This window comes from Cebus imitator, unplaced genomic scaffold, assembly GCF_001604975.1.
Source record: "Cebus imitator isolate Cc_AM_T3 unplaced genomic scaffold, Cebus_imitator-1.0 Scaffold79, whole genome shotgun sequence".
NCBI classification, from domain to species: Eukaryota; Metazoa; Chordata; class Mammalia; order Primates; family Cebidae; genus Cebus; species Cebus imitator.
This window is the reverse complement of record NW_016107394.1, coordinates 6,839,119-6,855,163: the sequence shown is the minus strand read 5'-3', so window position 1 is coordinate 6,855,163 and position 16,045 is coordinate 6,839,119. Positions and strand designations below refer to the sequence as shown.

Genomic DNA, 16,045 nt, shown 5'->3' with positions numbered 1-16,045 from the left:
AGAAAGGTCAGGTTACCCATAAAGGGAAGCCTATCAGACACACAGCAGATCTCTCAGCTGAAACCCTACAAACTAGAAGAGAGTCAATATTCAATATCCTCAAAGAAAAGAATTTTCAACCCAGAATCTCATATCCAGCCAAATTAAGCTTCATAAATGAAGGAAAAATAAAATTTTTCTCAAACAAGCAAGCACTCAGAGATTTCATCACCACCAGGCCTGCTTTACAAGAGCTTCTGAAAGAAGCACTATACACAGAAAGGAACAACCAGTATCAGTCATCCCAAAAATTTACCAAAAGGTAAAGAGTATCTCCATAATGAAGAATCTATATCAACTAATGGGCAAAATAGCCAGCTAGCATTAAAAGACAATATTAAACTCACAAATATCAATATTAATCCTAAATTTAAATGGATTAATTGTCCCAAAGATACAGACAAATTGAATAAAAAGTCAAAACCCATCAGTTCGCTGTATCCAGATCCATCTCATAAGCAAGGACACACAAAGACTCAAAACAAAGGGTTGGTGGAAGACTTACCAATCAAATGGAGAGCAAAAAAAAGAAAGAAAGAAAACATGGGTTGTAACTTTCATCTCTGACAAAATAGACTTTAATAGTAACAAAGACTAAAAGAAACAAAAAAGGACATTACATAATGGTAAAAGGATCAATGCAACAACAGGAGTCAATGATCATAAATATATATGCACCCAATATAGGAACACCCAGATACATGAGACAAGTTCTTAATGACTTATAAAGAGACTTGGACTCCCGCACAATAATAGCGGGAGACTTTGATACCACATTGTTAATATTCGATGGATCAACGAGATAGAAAATTAACGGGGACATCTATGATTTGAACTCAGACCTGGAACAAGTAAACTCAGTGAACATTTATAGAATTCTTCACCCCAGGTCCACAGAACATACATTTTTCTCAGTATTATATTACACCTATTTTGAAAGTGACCACATAATTGGAAGTAAGTCACTCTTCAGCATTTGCATTGCATTTCACAGACTTAAATGAAATATTGGTTGGTTGTTTCTTATTTTCTTCCCTTATTCCTTCCTGTCTCCACTGTTAAGCACAATTATCGGCATAAAAGAGGTTTTCAATACCTATTTTTAGATTGCATTCCAGCCTGGGCAATAGAGCAAGACTGCTGTTCTCTCTCCACCTTTCTCTTTTTCTTTCTTTCAAAAAAAGAAAAGAAAAATAAAGCCCATATCTGCAACAACAACAACAACAAAAAAAAACAAAACAAAACAAACCAGTATTGTATTTTTGGTCTATAACTACTTATTTTTCTTTTTTTCTGTGTGATTTAAAAAACAAATGCCTAACATAATGATAAATCTATGTTAACTGGCACACAATGTACAAAAATGTAATTTGTGACAAAAAAACATAAGAGGGAGAGAGAGAGCTATAAAGGAACATAATTTTTAGTTATTATTGAAGCTAATTTGGCCTTAACTCAAGCTACATTGCTGTAGATTTAAGATGTTATCTGTAGGCCAGGCACAGTGGCTCACACCTGAAACCCCAGCCCTGGGAAGCCGACCAGCTCTGCAATTCCACAGGCTGAACCCAGTGAGCTCCGTCCCGGGCTTTGCTGCTGAAGAGTGAGAGGACCTTGGGCACATTACTCCTTCCTGAGCCTGTTTCTTCACGTGCAAAATGCAGATTAAAAACCTCTTTTCAGGCCCAGTGTGGTGTCTCAGGCCTATAATCCCAGCACTTTGGGAGGCCAAGGCAGGTATATCACAAGGTCAGAAAATCGAGATCAGCCTGACCAAAATGTTGAAACCCCATCTCTACTAAAAATACAAAAATTAGCTGGGCATGGTGCAGTCACCTGTAATCCCAGCTACTTGGGAGGCTGAGGCAAGAGAATCACTTGAACTTGGAAGGCAGAGGTTGCAGTGAGCCGAGATTGCTCCACAGCATTCCAGCCTGGCAACAAATCAAAAACAAAACAAAACAATACCCTCTTTTCTCACAGCTGCTGTTGTGAGGCTAAAATGCCCTGCGCGGCTCCATGAAAATGCTTTTTCCTTCATCAGCTTCCCTGGTCTGCCTCTCTCCTCCTCTCTTCCTGCCAGTTCCTTCCCTCTCCTGAAAGGTCTATGGGAAATAGTAGGACGAAGGCTGTCCCTCATATCCAGGGCTCGTCGGGAGGCCCCAGGTGGGCAGAGAAAGAGGGACTGTGGGCCAGGCTCTGGGGTTTGCAGAGCTCGGGAGCCTCCCAAAGGAAGAGAGGCCACATGGAGGCCTGCGTAGAAGTCAGCCAGGCAAGCACTCTGTGGACCTTTCAGGACAGCGAAGGACGTAGCAGGAAGAGAGGAGAAGAGGGGCAGACCAGGGAAGCAGATAAAGGAAGAAGCATTTTCATGGAGCTCCACATGGCATTTTAGCCTTGCAATGGCAGCCGTGGGAAAAGAGGCTTTTAATCCTCATTTTACATGTGAGGAAACTGAGGCTCAGGAAAGAGTCCCATGCCCAAGGCCCTCCCACTCATCAGTAGCAAAGCCCGGGATGGAGCCCGCTGGGCTCGGCCTGTGGAACTGCAGAGCTGGTGAATTCCCTAGGGCTGGGGCTTTTTTCAGGACCGAAGAAGCAGCTGTTTTCAGGACCAAGGAAGTACTTCCTGCTCGAGGGCATGCGGAGCAGGGGTTCACCTACACATACCTGCTCCCAGCAGAGGCCACCCACAGCTGGAGGTGGGTCAGCGTTCAGAGGGGCAGAAGGGGCGGGGGTGGTGAGAAGGTCCCATCAGCCAGAGGCTTGCCTCAGGGGCCCCCTGAGGGAAGACACCCTGGAGGGCTATGCGGGCCCAGGCCCCGGCACAGAGCAAACACTCAGTGAATGGACTTTTCCTGTCCTAGATCCTGCCCATCTCTAATGGGTGTTTGAGCAGGCTCTCAGGCCAAGGGCTTTTCCAGGGGGTCTCCTCCAGCCCCTGGGATGGAAGAAGGTCTGTTCTGATGTTGCCCTAAAGCCTGCCTCTCACTCACACACAGAGACACATACACACGCACACACTCGTATGCAAACATGCTGGGCCATCGGCCTCAGGGTGGCTAGGCAAGCTGAGCCATTGGCCTCTGGTGACCCTGGAGACCAGGAAGCTGCTGGCCAAGCCCCTGCAGCACACAGCCCACAAGCCCTAGGACCTGCTGCCCGGCCCACCTGGCTCAGGGCCCACATTCCTGGCTCCTGCTCTGGAGACCAAGAGCTCATTAGAGCCTCAGACTGATCACGGGGAAGGGCTGAGGGTCAGAGGCAGTTGTGGCACTGAGTTGGAAGTGGGACTGGAGGACTCAGTCCAGGGCAGCAGCTCTGCTTCTTCCCATAAAACCTCAGGGGTCTCCAGCTCAGGCCATGTCACCCCCCCGACAGTGGCCATGCCACTGCTCCCCACAAGGCCCTCAGGATAAGTTGGGCTCAGGGTCCTTCCTGGCCTGGCTTCAGGAGCCTTACCAGCCTCCTCTCCCCTTCCCCAGGGACCTTCCCACCTCTGGGCCTTTGCACACGCTGTTCCACTGCCTGGGATCCAGAGATGTGAGTCAATCAATCAAATCATGTCTGCACAGTGGGGTGAGCCAGGGAGAGAAGGAAACACCAGCTGGCACATCAGAGGGAATGGGTTCCCGACTGGGCCTGGAGGGCTGGGTTTCAAAGCCTAGGTAGGAATTTTCCAAGAGAACACTGTGGGGAGGGTGTCCCATGGGTAAGCATGTGGATGAGGGGATATGGGATGGGGAGGACAGGCCACCCAACGAGGTGGGAGCACTAACCTGCTGAAGAATCACCATGGTCCCAAGTCAGGAGCCCCTGCTGCCCACTCGGCCAGGCACAGTGCTGCAGGGAGAGAGACTATGTCATGCCTCCAGGCAGGCCAGCCCTGGCAGCCTTGAGCCCGGCTGGGGTCACCTGGGCTCCTCCCAAAGCCCCAACTCCTCCTCCCTCGAGGGAACCCTCCCTGGCTTCTCTCCCTCTGGCCACCACCCAGCCCGCATGACCTGAGCCTCAGCCACTGTCACCAGCTCCACCACCCAGAGCAGCTGAATTCTTCTCTCAGCCCCAGTCATTCAGAGATTCCCAAAGGTCTCCTAGAAAGTAGCAAGTCTGGCCCCACCAGACCTATGGCAAAGGGGCCCAGAGAGGGACCAAGACTTGCCCAGGGTCACACAGCTGGCCAGAGCAAATTTAGAACTAGGACTTAATCTCTGGCACTCAGCTCAGGGACTGCCCCAGGAGTGTGGGTGACAAAGACAAGCCTGAATGAGGGGGAGGTCGTGGGCTGGGCATGACTGCTCACGGCACACCCTGCCTGAAACCTCTCAAGAGCACCCACTGCCCTCAGGATGGCTTCAAAGGCCCAGCACCATCTGCCCCTGCTGTTGCCTCCGCCTTTTCTCTCACTGCTCACTCCCTCTCCTACCCTTACACTTGGACGTCCTCAGTGACTCACTGCTCCTGAAATACACCAGCTCTGGCCATCTCCTGGCCTTTGCATACCTGGCCCTTCTACCTGAAATTTTGACTAATGAATTTCCACCTATGGTTCATGGCTCAGTCCAGACAGTACCTCCTCTAAGAAGCCTTCCCTGACTACCCCCAGGCTGCCAAGAGCCTCTATACTCCCCTTCATCCCATCTTGTCTACATGCATTATGTTGTCAGGGCAGGATCTGCCCCACCTGTGCCCCCAACACTGGGGAGTTGATCCAGGGCAGAGCATGACCGGTGGGAGAGGGTCTGAGCCATAGCATTGTCTCTAGCCTTGTCCAGCACAGGGCCAGGCCCAGAGATGGGTTCAGGAAGGACCTTAAAGGCAGCCCCAGCCTACAGGCCCTGGTACGAGGCCCCTCTGGCTCCCAACCTGCCCCCTAGAATGCGCATCAATTTTTCACAAGGGCCCATTCAGAGCCACTGGGGCATTTGATCCTCTGCCCATGACACTGCCTGACACCTGAGCCCTGACCCCTGCCCTGGAGCTCTGGGACACAGTGGTCCTTCCGAAGACCTGAACTAGTCTGAATTCCTGATGGGGATGTGGATTCAACAGGGCCAGCAGGCAGCTGCCACCGGGCACTGTGTCTGAAGATGATGCCGGGCTGTGGAGCCAGCACCCTACACCAGCATAAGCCTCAAGGCCTGGGGCAGAGCCAGTGCTTTCACAAGAGATGCGCGGCTCCAAGGGATAGAGGAGAGCTTTGAAGGCCTGGAATCCAAGGGCCACATGTTAAAATGACAAGACACACATTTTATTTCTAAAACTGAGAACTAGACTACCCTCAAGTTAATTTCTTTTCACACTGACCACAGGGGGCATAGACTGTATTTCTATTTCTGTCTATGCCTGATTTTACCTCTTCCCCACTACAACCCTGGCTGGTGGGGCTTCATACTCTCATTACATAGGTGGGACATTTGGGGCATAGAGGAAGGAAGCACCTTATTTAAAAACAGAGATAAAGAATGTCAGAGAAAGCAAAGGACACAGAAAGAGAGAACGGACTCTCCTCTCTCTCTGCCTAACCTAACCTCTCTGCCCCTAACCCCAGTTCCAGCTCAGAGACAATTCGATGGATAACATGCCCCTTGGCTCTTCCCTCCTCCAGAGGACTCACGTCCATCCTCCCAGGCTCAGAACAGTTTCATTCAGTGGCTGTGGTGGCTGAGCCCTCAAGAGTGGCAGGAAGCCCAGTTCCAGGAGCAAGTGGCTGCAGGGCAGAGGCTCTAGAGGTAGCTCAAGTCCATGCCCACTCCACATCCAAACCCCTCCCAACGCCCGGGACAGTAGGCAGCCCATCCTTACCTGGGGCTCAGCTGCCCACTCTCAGTGACCTGCCAGCCTGGCACAGCTGCCACCTGCACGGAGCACTCAGGAAGCTGGGGTCACCAGTACAAGACAGTCTGCAACACACGCCCCCTCTTCCTCTGTCTGGCTCTGAGGCTTGCTGTGGGTCCCTCTGGGTCTTTCCTTTCCTTGTCGTCTCTCTTGTCTGTCCCTCTCTCTCCTTCCCAGAGTGGCTGTCCAGCCAGCACTGCCACCCTCCCCTCCTCACTCCAGAGCCTTCTCCCAGGAGGCGGAGCCGGAGGGGGCCTCCAAGGTCTGGGTATGGTGACATCACCGTGGGGGATGGGCCTTGCTGGGGCTGGGACTAACGTCCAGAGGCTGCCCAGGGCTCTGTGCAGAGCACTGGCTGCCGATGAGGAGGCAGGTGGTTGGGATCTGTCTCTGGCTGTGCTGCTGAATGCACCAGACTTGGCCCGGGCCCTCCAGGCTGGCTTCAGTGCTCCCTGTCGTTTGCAGGACACTGCCTGCTGCTCAGCACCTGGGCAGGAAACTCCACCTGATCCTGACTTGGTCGCTGATGTGTCGGGCGTCTCAGCCCCGCTGCTCTCCTCCAGCCCTTTTTGTTTTCTCCAGCCCCGTTTTGTTTCCTCCTCCTCGACCTGGCTGTTTGGGACTTTGAGAGGGAACTGTCAGGCAGAGCATGGCATGGAGGAGAGTGCTGAACTACCCCTGCCTTCTGCGCCTTCTCCCTCCTACATACCCACCCTTGCTGTTGTGTGTCCCCGGACGCTCGTCAATGCAACACTGTCCCCGCAACCTGCTCTGGAGGGTGGGGGAACACATATTATTCTGTAATCATCCAGAAACTTTGCCAAACCAGCTGACTAGGAGCAACCCCATAAGTGACAGCGACACATACAAACTGAAGTGAAATCTGTGATTTAAAGGGTTGGGGGGACCAAACAAAGAGGAGCACATGTCTTTGTTATCAGCATTAGCAAGGATGGTGACCTCGTGAGGCCCTGGGGATCTGGCACTTTCTCCTTCCCACCCTCGGCAGCCCCGCATCTATTGGCAGCCCCCTCATGCACCTCTCCAGGGCTGCTCTGGGTGGGTCCTTAGCCCCCCATAACTGGGGTGTGTCTGCAGGGAAGCCACCCAGAAGGTGGGGTGGGGGCTCAAAGGGGTGCTATAGCTCACCATTGCCGCCTGCTGGTCACAGGACCCCTGCCCAGCTGCTTCCGAGAGATGAGCCGAGTGCCACTGGGAAGTGACCATAACGGGAGGCAGCCTCTGTTAGGGCCTTTGTCCCCTCAGGCCCGATGACCCTTACCCAGGAAGACCCCACGAGGCTGTTTGCCCCTTAGCCTGGTGGGCCTAACAGGGGTCTTTAAGGTCCTGGAACACAGTCCTCACCTGGGATTTACACCTGCTGCCGAAACCTAGTACCGGCCATTTTTCAAGTCCCCGTCTCCATCTTTTCAGGCTGGGCAGGGACAGTGGTGTCAGCCCTACACGGTGGGAAAATGAGATCCCGGGGGAGCACAGGGAAGCCCACGGCACATGGCTGGCAGCAGGGACAAAGTGCAGTGAGCTGTCGGGATAGGGTGGAGAGGTGGGCAGGTTGTGGGGGACAAGGTGGCCTCCAAACACCAGGAGGACAGCTACGTTCTGCTCAGCCACGCTATGAGCCAGGGACTATGCTAAGTAGATCACATGATTTGCAATGCCCACCTCTCAATCCCGTGAAGCAACCAAGGCACCTCGGTTCACTTTGCCCTCACACTGCACTCACCCCCCCATTCCCTAAGCCCAGTTTTTCATTGAGTCATCCACTCTGCCTTCAGAATCATTCCAACCCTGCTTCTCCCCACCGCCACGCCAGCTTCCTGGCCTGAGATGCCTGTGTCTGCCCTCAGCAGCCTCTGCTCTGGGGCCCCCACACCTTCCTGTGCCTCTAAAGCACATCAAGTCTTCCCAGCCATTCATGGACTTACCAGGGAGTAGGCTGTCTCTAACCCGGCAGGCCCACACTGCCCCATCAGTAGCACATGGTATAGTGTTTGTCATGACCAGAGTATTTTTTTGTTCCCCCTGCTTGTTTATAGACTTCCAGAGCAGGGACTGCTAGGTCTGGTTCCCACATCCCTGGTGCCTGGGGCAGGCCTTGGCACAAAGCCAGCCCTATGCAGCTCTGCTGAATGAAGGAATGATTGAATGATCCCCACAATCTCAGCTCACAGGAGATCCCCACAATCTCCCTGCTCACCAGGCAGGCAGCGGGGCCTTCCCGCTGACCAGAGGACAGTCGCCCAGGCCTGTGGAGCATTCCTGCATTGTCCCTTCCCCCCAGAGGGACAGAGAAACACAGGAAAGTCTTTCTGGAATTGTGGTAAGATTTATTCTGAGAATAGAACAGGCTTCCTATCCCCCAATGGTGGGTCCTGAGAAGAGGGAAGCCCAGGTCTGGGTGGTGTGGGCTGGAGGACCCACCCATCTGCAAATGGAGATTCTCAGGCCCCTGTGGGTTCCTGTAGTGAACAAAGCAATTGCTCTCCCCGGCCTCCCCTGACCCTTACCTGCCCAGCCCCCAAGGTCTCCTGGGGACCAGAGATTCCTGCATAGCCAGGAGCCAGCCTGGCCCACCTCAAGGGGCAGCACTGCAGAACCCGTTTCTGTCAGGGGGTGGGAGGCACGGCCTGGCCCCAAGGCTAAAGCCCACAGGTCTGCCGCTTGGTCTTGGTGTGCCCCTGTATCCCAGGGGACATGGCTGAGCAAAGTCCCATGTGTTAGCTTGAGGCTCGAGCTGGCTCACTTCTCCACCCCCTACTCAGGAGCCTTGATTTGAAATAGACATCAAGAAGTGGTGATTACATGAACGTATATATAGTGTGTGCACATACAGAGATACATAGAGAAAGGGGTATTATTTTGCCCTTACTCAGCACTTGGTAGTAAGAGTGCTGACACACGAGAATCATTGGCCCCACTTTGTTGAAGGGGGAAATCGAGGCACAGGAGGTTTAAGTGACTTGCTCCCAGTCATGCATAGAGTCCTGGCCCCAGGCCCAAGTTCTTGAGGGGAAGTCCCGGCTTTCCAGAAAGAATGCTCTTATCCTCCTTGTCTTTCATTTCCTGGCCCCTCGTGTGGTCTAGGGCCAAGGTCCAGGAGCAAAGCCAGACACAGAGTGAGGAGGCAAAGTCAGAGAATCCAGCACCTCCAGCCAGAACACCGAACCACACAGTAGGATCTGGAGTCGAAAAGTCAGGTTCCCAAAAGGAATTCCCAGCGAGGACACAGGAATTCCTGTTCTCGAATTAACTGCACTTTTTCATTTGCTACACCTGGTCTGGAAGCCCGAGAAGAGCACAGAAGAGATCCCAGGTGGGTCACAGCGCCAACACTCAAGAAGAGTTCTCCAAGAGCACAGCTGCCAGCCTGCAAAACGCCCACGCACAGACATCCTCTGCGTCCACCTCCAGACCCCCTGTGAGAAGAGGGCCTGCTCCCACATCAGCGGAATCAAAGTCACATCAGAGGACCAGCAAAACTGGAGCCAAGAAGAAAAATGGAGGTTCAGCTTTCAATTTTCCTTTAAAAGCCCTGATTAAAATTGAGATTTTTAAAACAAAAAGAATATAAAATATTGAAGACTAAAAGGAACATTTTGGTCCGGGCAGAAAGAAGGGTACTGTGGCCTCCTAGGCTGCATTTTGGGGGAATGTTGGTGGGGGGCTGTGGTCAGGTGATGGGGCTCCCTATCTCCTGCCAAGCCCAGTGGGTGGCCTGACTCCAGTGGGCCTGGCGCCACATACCCGAGTCCCTTCTTCCAGTAAAAGCTGAGGTCTTACAGCAGAGAGACTCCGGGAGCACGTCTCCCCTTCTGGTCCCCAAAGCCCCTCCACCTGCCTGCCCCCTGGCCCACCAGGCATGCTCCTTGCAGCACTGGGCAGAGTCAGGAAGACGCCCTTCCTCACCCCCACTGACACCACCCTGCCAGGGGCCTTAACCCAGGGGCTGGGAATGGATTCAGGAGCTAGAATGAGCAGGTAGCTGCAGCTGCCCTGGGTATCTGCCTCTGAGAGGACCTGAGGATAGAGGCGAGGCCCAAGGCAGAGGCGGGGGAGGGCCCCACTTCACCTGTGGCCTCGAAGGTGTCATTTATTCATTTGGCAAATCTCCACTGAGTAAGGAAATGGATGGGTGAGTGGCTGGGATTAGAGAATGAACAAATGTCACCTGCATTTTTCCCAATTCCAGCCTGCGCAGAAGCCGAGTCAAGGTGGGAGAAAAACCCAGTATTGTTGATGGGGAAAGTGAGGTCTGGGAGGCTGGGTTGGGCCTAGGACTCAAGGGGCAAGAACAGGGCTTGGGGATGTGGCAGTTTGTGTGTAAACAAGTGACATCTTCTTGGCACTCCTTGGCAGACAGCAGGGCCTTAGTAAAATGTTTTCAATGGCTAGAGTCCCTTAGCAGTGGTGACAGTTGAGGTGGGGAAGACTATATTAAATCTCAGGCAAGGAAACACCTCCACGAGAAGGGAATGCTTTGGGGCTCTCAGGACACTGGGGCTGAGAGAGGGGCAGAGACTTCCCAAGATCACACAGCAAGTCAGTGGAAGAGTGGCAAAAGGACCCCAGTGTCCTGGCTCCCAGGCTAGACTCAGGCCCAGTGGGGACATGCAGATGGCGGTGGGAACTGCTGGAGCCAGGTAGGTGGGCAAGTGTCAGACAGCCATGAGGGAGGTGCTGCTGAGGATGTGCACGGCCACAGTGCCTGGCAGGTCACTGGGCTGCCGGCTGTTTCGGTCCCGGAGGTGGAGGGTATGCAGAGGCTGGAGGTCGTCCGGGTCAGCCTTTAGGTGCACTTGGCCCAGAAACTCATCCTTCAGCACTCGGTGGTTCCAGACCTGGGGAGAGACAGAGGATCATGGGAGGGGCTATTTCCCAGACCAGGAATATAGTCTCTGGGGGGCTGGTGGTGGTGGCAGGGCCTTGAAGTTCAAGCCTGGCTGAGGGGCAGAAGCCCTGGACTGTCTGCCTCCCCGCAAACTGTGGGCAAGCTGGTGCCCCTTCCAGAGCCTCAGGCTCCTCATCTAGCTAAGCTCCCTTCCATGCATACAGTTAAATCTGTTATTAGCTCCACTACTGATCTTGGGTGAACTTGGACAAGTGATACACCCACTGCCCTAGTTTCCCCATCTTTAATATGAGGGTTGAATCAGCTGCCCCTCTCCAGCCCTGAGACCTGTGGGTCTATGATTTGATCCAGTGGGACCCAGTGTTAAGAAAACCTGTATAAGCCACAGTGGCTCCCACAGGGGGACCCAAATGTTTGTTTACAGATGCTGTCTCACTGAGAGAGACGCTAACCAGAGCCTGAGGGACAGAGGGCACCCTACTACTGAGCTCAGAATCATCGTCCCCAGGCCACATCAGCCTGAGAGAAGGAAGCCATGCCGAGGACACCGGCTGATGCCCTGCCCAGGCTCTTGGGAAACAGCCATCCCCACCACATGGCATCTCAGTGCCACTTTCCAGGTGGGCCCCCCCATGGGAGAATGGGAGGGATAGTTCCCAAAACTGCGGGTGAGGTCAGCAGAGATGATCACTGTCCCCAGCCAGGATACTGAGCCTGCTGGGTCTCAGGACCACACCGGCTAATCCAATTCACCCACCTACAGAGGGATCTTGGAGTGGCAAGAGAGTTCCCAAGGCCACACCAGGGGTCAGGGACAGACAGACAACCAGAGCCCAGCATGCCTGGGTCCCTGTCAGAGGCTCTTCCACCTCTGAGCAAAGTCCCATGTGTTAGCCCGAGACGCAAGCTGGCTTAGTGGAGAAGCCTCAGGCTGGGAGCCTAGGAGGTGCCTCCAGACTGGGGGACTCACCTGGACAGTGATGGGCTGGCTCGGCTTCTTGCGGTAGAAGATGCCTTTCACATTGTACTCAGGTGTTGATGTGCCCTTCTGCACAGCCGAGCGGACTTTGTCCCCCTCACACTTGATGATCACGTAAGAGTTAGCCCCTAGGGAGAGGGAGTGGGAGATGGGGTGAGGGTGGGTCGGGGGCTGTGGCAAGGCCGGATATCTGTAGGTGAGATGCCCACCTGGGCTCGGTTATTCAGATGGAGAGACTGGAACCTCACTTACCTCAGGGCCCCTTCATTTCCAGAGACAGGATGGCCAGCAGGGGCACACTGGCCATCTCTGGCCTCCATACCTTTACCCACACTGCTCCCTCTGCCCAGAGCACCCTTCTCCCTTATCCCCTTTCATCAGGCTTTGTATGTTAATACATCCTCAGCCTGGACAAAGGCCACTCCGTCCAGGAAGCTTTCCCTGAGGCCTCCTCCCAGCTGGAAGCCTCCTGAGAGCAGAAGGTAGACCTTTTCCTCTCTATGTGCCCGGCATCAGGCATCACCCTAGAAATGGCCGGGCCTGCAATGCCTCTGAGAGCAGGAGAGCTCTGAGGCTGGTATCCATGCTGACAGGGAGAGACTATGGGGCAACTGGCAGGAGGGCTGAGGGACTTTCCCTGGGAGAGCTCACCTGTTGGGGAGTCCTTGAGGCCAGCAGCCCCCAGGACATGTACCTGGGTCACCAGCTGGGGGTAGCCACAGAGAGAGCTCCAGCAGGTGTGTAGGGGCTCATCCAGGCGCAGCTCCCTGATATGGAGCAGCAGGGAGGAGGGAAGTGATGGAGAAGAGCCAGGAAGACAGGGATGAAGAGGGGGTTCAGGAAGTGGGGAGGGAAGAGAAGCAGTATTTAGCCCAGACTTGATTTCATTTAGTCCTGGGCAAATCCCCATGGGCACTCCCCAGCTGTCCAAGTCATAGGGGCTTCCTGCCTTCTCTATCCCTATCAAGGGTGCTCTATCCTTCCCCTGGGGAAAGGCAACTTGCTGAGCACCTGCTGTGTGCCAAGCCCTCTGGGGGAGATACAGGTGATTCTTAATCCTCGCAAAGCCCCAGGAGATGGGTGGCTATGATGATGCCCATTTCACAGCTGAGGAAGCAGCAGGCTCACCCAGGTGAAGGGCTTGCCCAAATAGCTGGAAAGCGGAGGAGCCTGGGCCGGCAGGACCCTTGGCTGTCTGGCTCCACATGCCACAAGCTGCCTCCTGGGTCTGGCATCATGGCCCCAGCTCACCTGCCTGGGGGACACTGAGCCTGGGCTGTATATCACAGTGGAGGTCAGCATAGGATGCACAGGGTCTGTGCCCCAGCAGGGATAGAAAAGGCTTCAGTGGTCCACTGGACCCCAGGGCCACCCCCATGCGAGAGGAAATTGTGGTGACAAAACCCAACCCTGGAACGAGGGCCCAACTCCACCACTGGCTGCATGGTCTCGGACGACACTTCTAACCTTGATCCCTGAATCTCACTGGTAAAGTGGAGGAGTCAGGCCTCCTGCTCAGGGATGCAGGAAGATCAAATGAGATGAGTGAAAGCTTCTTTGTCAACTATAGAGTACAGTGCACATATAAGAACCTGTTCCTAGTCATGGCCAGGGATGCTGGGACGGGAACAAAGGAAGAGAAGGGAAGGAGACAGGCCCTGGTATCAGCCCAGGGCGGCTGGAGGCCCAGAGACACTGAGCATCTCTGAAGCTGAAGGTTCCTGGTTGGCCCAGTGTGGACCTCACCCCCACTCATGCTGGCCCCGGGCCCATCCCCAGGTACCGGCAGTTGGAGGGCACATCAGTGAAGACTCGGAGCAGGAACTCGCCAGTGTGGCCTGGCTCGAAGGTGGTGGGGATGATGACATAGCGGCCCTCGGGCTGCTCGGTGCGCAGGAAGACGCTGCGCGAGTTGATGTAGATGGAGCTGGCGGCCTTGTGCTGCAGGCTGTGCATGCGGTACTGGCGGTTCTCCTCCACCTGTGGGAGGCAGGAGGGGCTGGGCACGTGGAGACACACCCTGCGACACTCTGGCCTACCCCATCTCCCCCTCACCACCATGGAAGGGACCACGGAATCCCTTTATATGAAATGTCTAGAACAGGCAAATCTACAGAGACAGAGGTGGATTCGCATTCACCCAGGGCTGAAGGGAGGAAGTCAATGGGAGTGGGTGGTGATAGTTAAAGGGAGCAGGTTTCTTTCGAGGGAGATGAAAATGTTCTACAGTTGATTGTGGTGATGCTTGCACAATTCTGTGATCACACAAAAAGTCATTAGACTGTATAATTTAAATGGCTGAATTGCATGCTGTGTGAATTATATCTCAATAAAAACTACTTAAGGAGGCTGGGCACGATGGCTCATGTCTGTAATCCCAGCGCTTTGGGAGGCCAACGTGGGAGGGTCACTTCAAGCTAGACATTCAAGATCAGCATGGACAACCAAGCAAGACCCCATCTCCACAAAAAACCTAAAAATTAGCCAGGCCTGGTGGTGTTTAGCTGTCGTCCCAACTACTAGGGAGACTGAGGTGGGAGGATCGTTTGAGTCCAGGAGTTTGCGACTGTAATGAGCTATGATATTGCCATTGCACTCCATCCAGGGTGACAGGGCAAGACCCTGTCTCTTTAAAAAAAAAAAGAGGGCAATAGGAATCCCCCTGATAACAGTGTCAGTGGGGTTTCTGACTCTAACAGCACAACCAAGTACCGGGATCTGCAGAGGTCACAGCACATGTCCATGAAATGACATCACCAGCTGCCAGGACCTGCTTGACTATCCCCGAAACAAGCGTCACAGTATGTTCTGGTCACACTAGTGAAGATCATCACATGCCAAAGTCACAACAACATGTCACAACACGCTAGCACACAATGAATGTGCCAGCACAAGGGTGTGAACAGACTGCCACAGCGAGACCAGGCACATCAGACACTGAGTACTCAGCATGGACCCAGCCCCTGCAGGTCCCTGTGGTTTCGTTAAGTTCTCCAGGTCTGACAGGCACATGGGGTCCCACCATGCCGACTGTCACCACACACTGGGCATCAGAACACGTGGAAGGCCTCAGGTTCCATGCCAGGGAGTGTGGCCAGGGGTGACCCCATCAGGCTGTGCTCAAGGATGCCTCCTCCTGATACCAAGCAAGCCGTCCAATGCAGGAAGTCTGAGGGACTGCAAAGGGCCCTGAGCCCTGAGGGAGAGCACAGGGGCCCAGCAGATACCCAGGACCTCCCAGGGCCCAGCCCCAACCACCAGCAATCTTCCCCTTCCTCATTCACCAAACATCCCAGGCCTGTGGGTCTTAGGCAGAAAGAAATGAGGCGGAGCAGGCTGGGCCCTCTGTGAATATTCCAAATGGGCCCATGTCACAGCATCCTCACAACATCTGCCACTGCGGCCACTGTGGCCAGTGACCAAGGTGTTCTAGAGTGTTCTTCCCAGGCGTGGGCAGCCCAAACTCCAACTCCCTCCCTCTCCCCACCCACAGCAGGGGGCCCAGCTGGCCTCACCTTGTAGATGTCAAAGCCAATGGCCAGGTTCTCACCCTTGCCCTCCCGGCGCGTAGACCGCTTTGGCCGCTGCTGGATGCAGATCAGGACTTCATCTTCTGGTTTCTTGACATCGAAGATGTACTGCAGGTGTGGCCAAGGAGAGAGAGAGAGAGACAATGCAATGAGACCATGCCAGGGATGGGCTGGCTGGCTCCCAGAAGCTCGGACTCCAGAGCCTGGACCAGTCACAGCACCCCTCTGCGCCTTGGTCCCTCTGCTGTGAGATGGGCCTACCAGTGCCTGCAAGGTCTACCCTGCACGAAGGCCAGGGAAACTCAGTGCCATGACGGCTGCTACGCACAGAGCCTGGCACACAGGTAGTGCTCAACAGAGGCACACCACGCATGAGGGGGAGCAGCGCCATGGGTCAGACTGAGGAGGCTGTGGGGAGAGGCTCCCAGGGGGAAACCCAGGCCAGCCAAGCTCCCCAGGAAGGGACAGAATTGTGCTGTTGTGGAAACAAGGGGTTGAGACCCCAGCTCAGCCTCTAAGTGTCCCTGTAACTCAGGACAAGACACCTCTATGTACCTCAGAGCCAGTGTCCTCATTTTTACCACCTGCAGTTTAGATTGTGAGGCTGGTGGCTCCATGACCGCCAGATGGGGCCGATGTGCCCAATTAACCCCCACTGTACAGACAGGTTTGCTGAGGCCCAGGGAGGCACAGGCATTACCCAAGGTCGTGCAGGAGTTCCCTGGCAGGACAGTGGCAAGGCAGCTGCACACCCCAGCAAGGGCAGGGTGGGGGTCCCTAAGAATGCCCA

The 16,045-nt window shown here is 54.3% G+C and overlaps 2 protein-coding genes across 2 annotated transcripts in view; both read right to left on the bottom strand.

The window, feature by feature from the left end:
• MYO7A (myosin VIIA) overlaps positions 1-6,093 on the bottom strand; it is a 90,964-nt gene extending 84,871 nt beyond the window's left edge. Inside the window, exons 1-2 of the mRNA XM_017533058.2 lie at positions 5,844-6,093; positions 3,818-3,881 (exon numbers count right to left, since the gene is read on the bottom strand). Coding sequence (XP_017388547.1) covers positions 3,818-3,835 — 18 coding nt within the window. The 5' untranslated portion in view covers positions 3,836-3,881; positions 5,844-6,093. The remainder of the gene's footprint in view (positions 1-3,817; positions 3,882-5,843) is intronic.
• Positions 6,094-8,207: 2,114 nt separating this feature from the next.
• CAPN5 (calpain 5) overlaps positions 8,208-16,045 on the bottom strand; it is a 55,630-nt gene continuing 47,792 nt past the window's right edge. The window contains exons 9-13 of the mRNA XM_017533055.1: positions 15,241-15,363; positions 13,509-13,705; positions 12,377-12,492; positions 11,717-11,853; positions 8,208-10,735 (exon numbers count right to left, since the gene is read on the bottom strand). Coding sequence (XP_017388544.1) covers positions 10,553-10,735; positions 11,717-11,853; positions 12,377-12,492; positions 13,509-13,705; positions 15,241-15,363 — 756 coding nt within the window. The 3' untranslated portion in view covers positions 8,208-10,552. The remainder of the gene's footprint in view (positions 10,736-11,716; positions 11,854-12,376; positions 12,493-13,508; positions 13,706-15,240; positions 15,364-16,045) is intronic.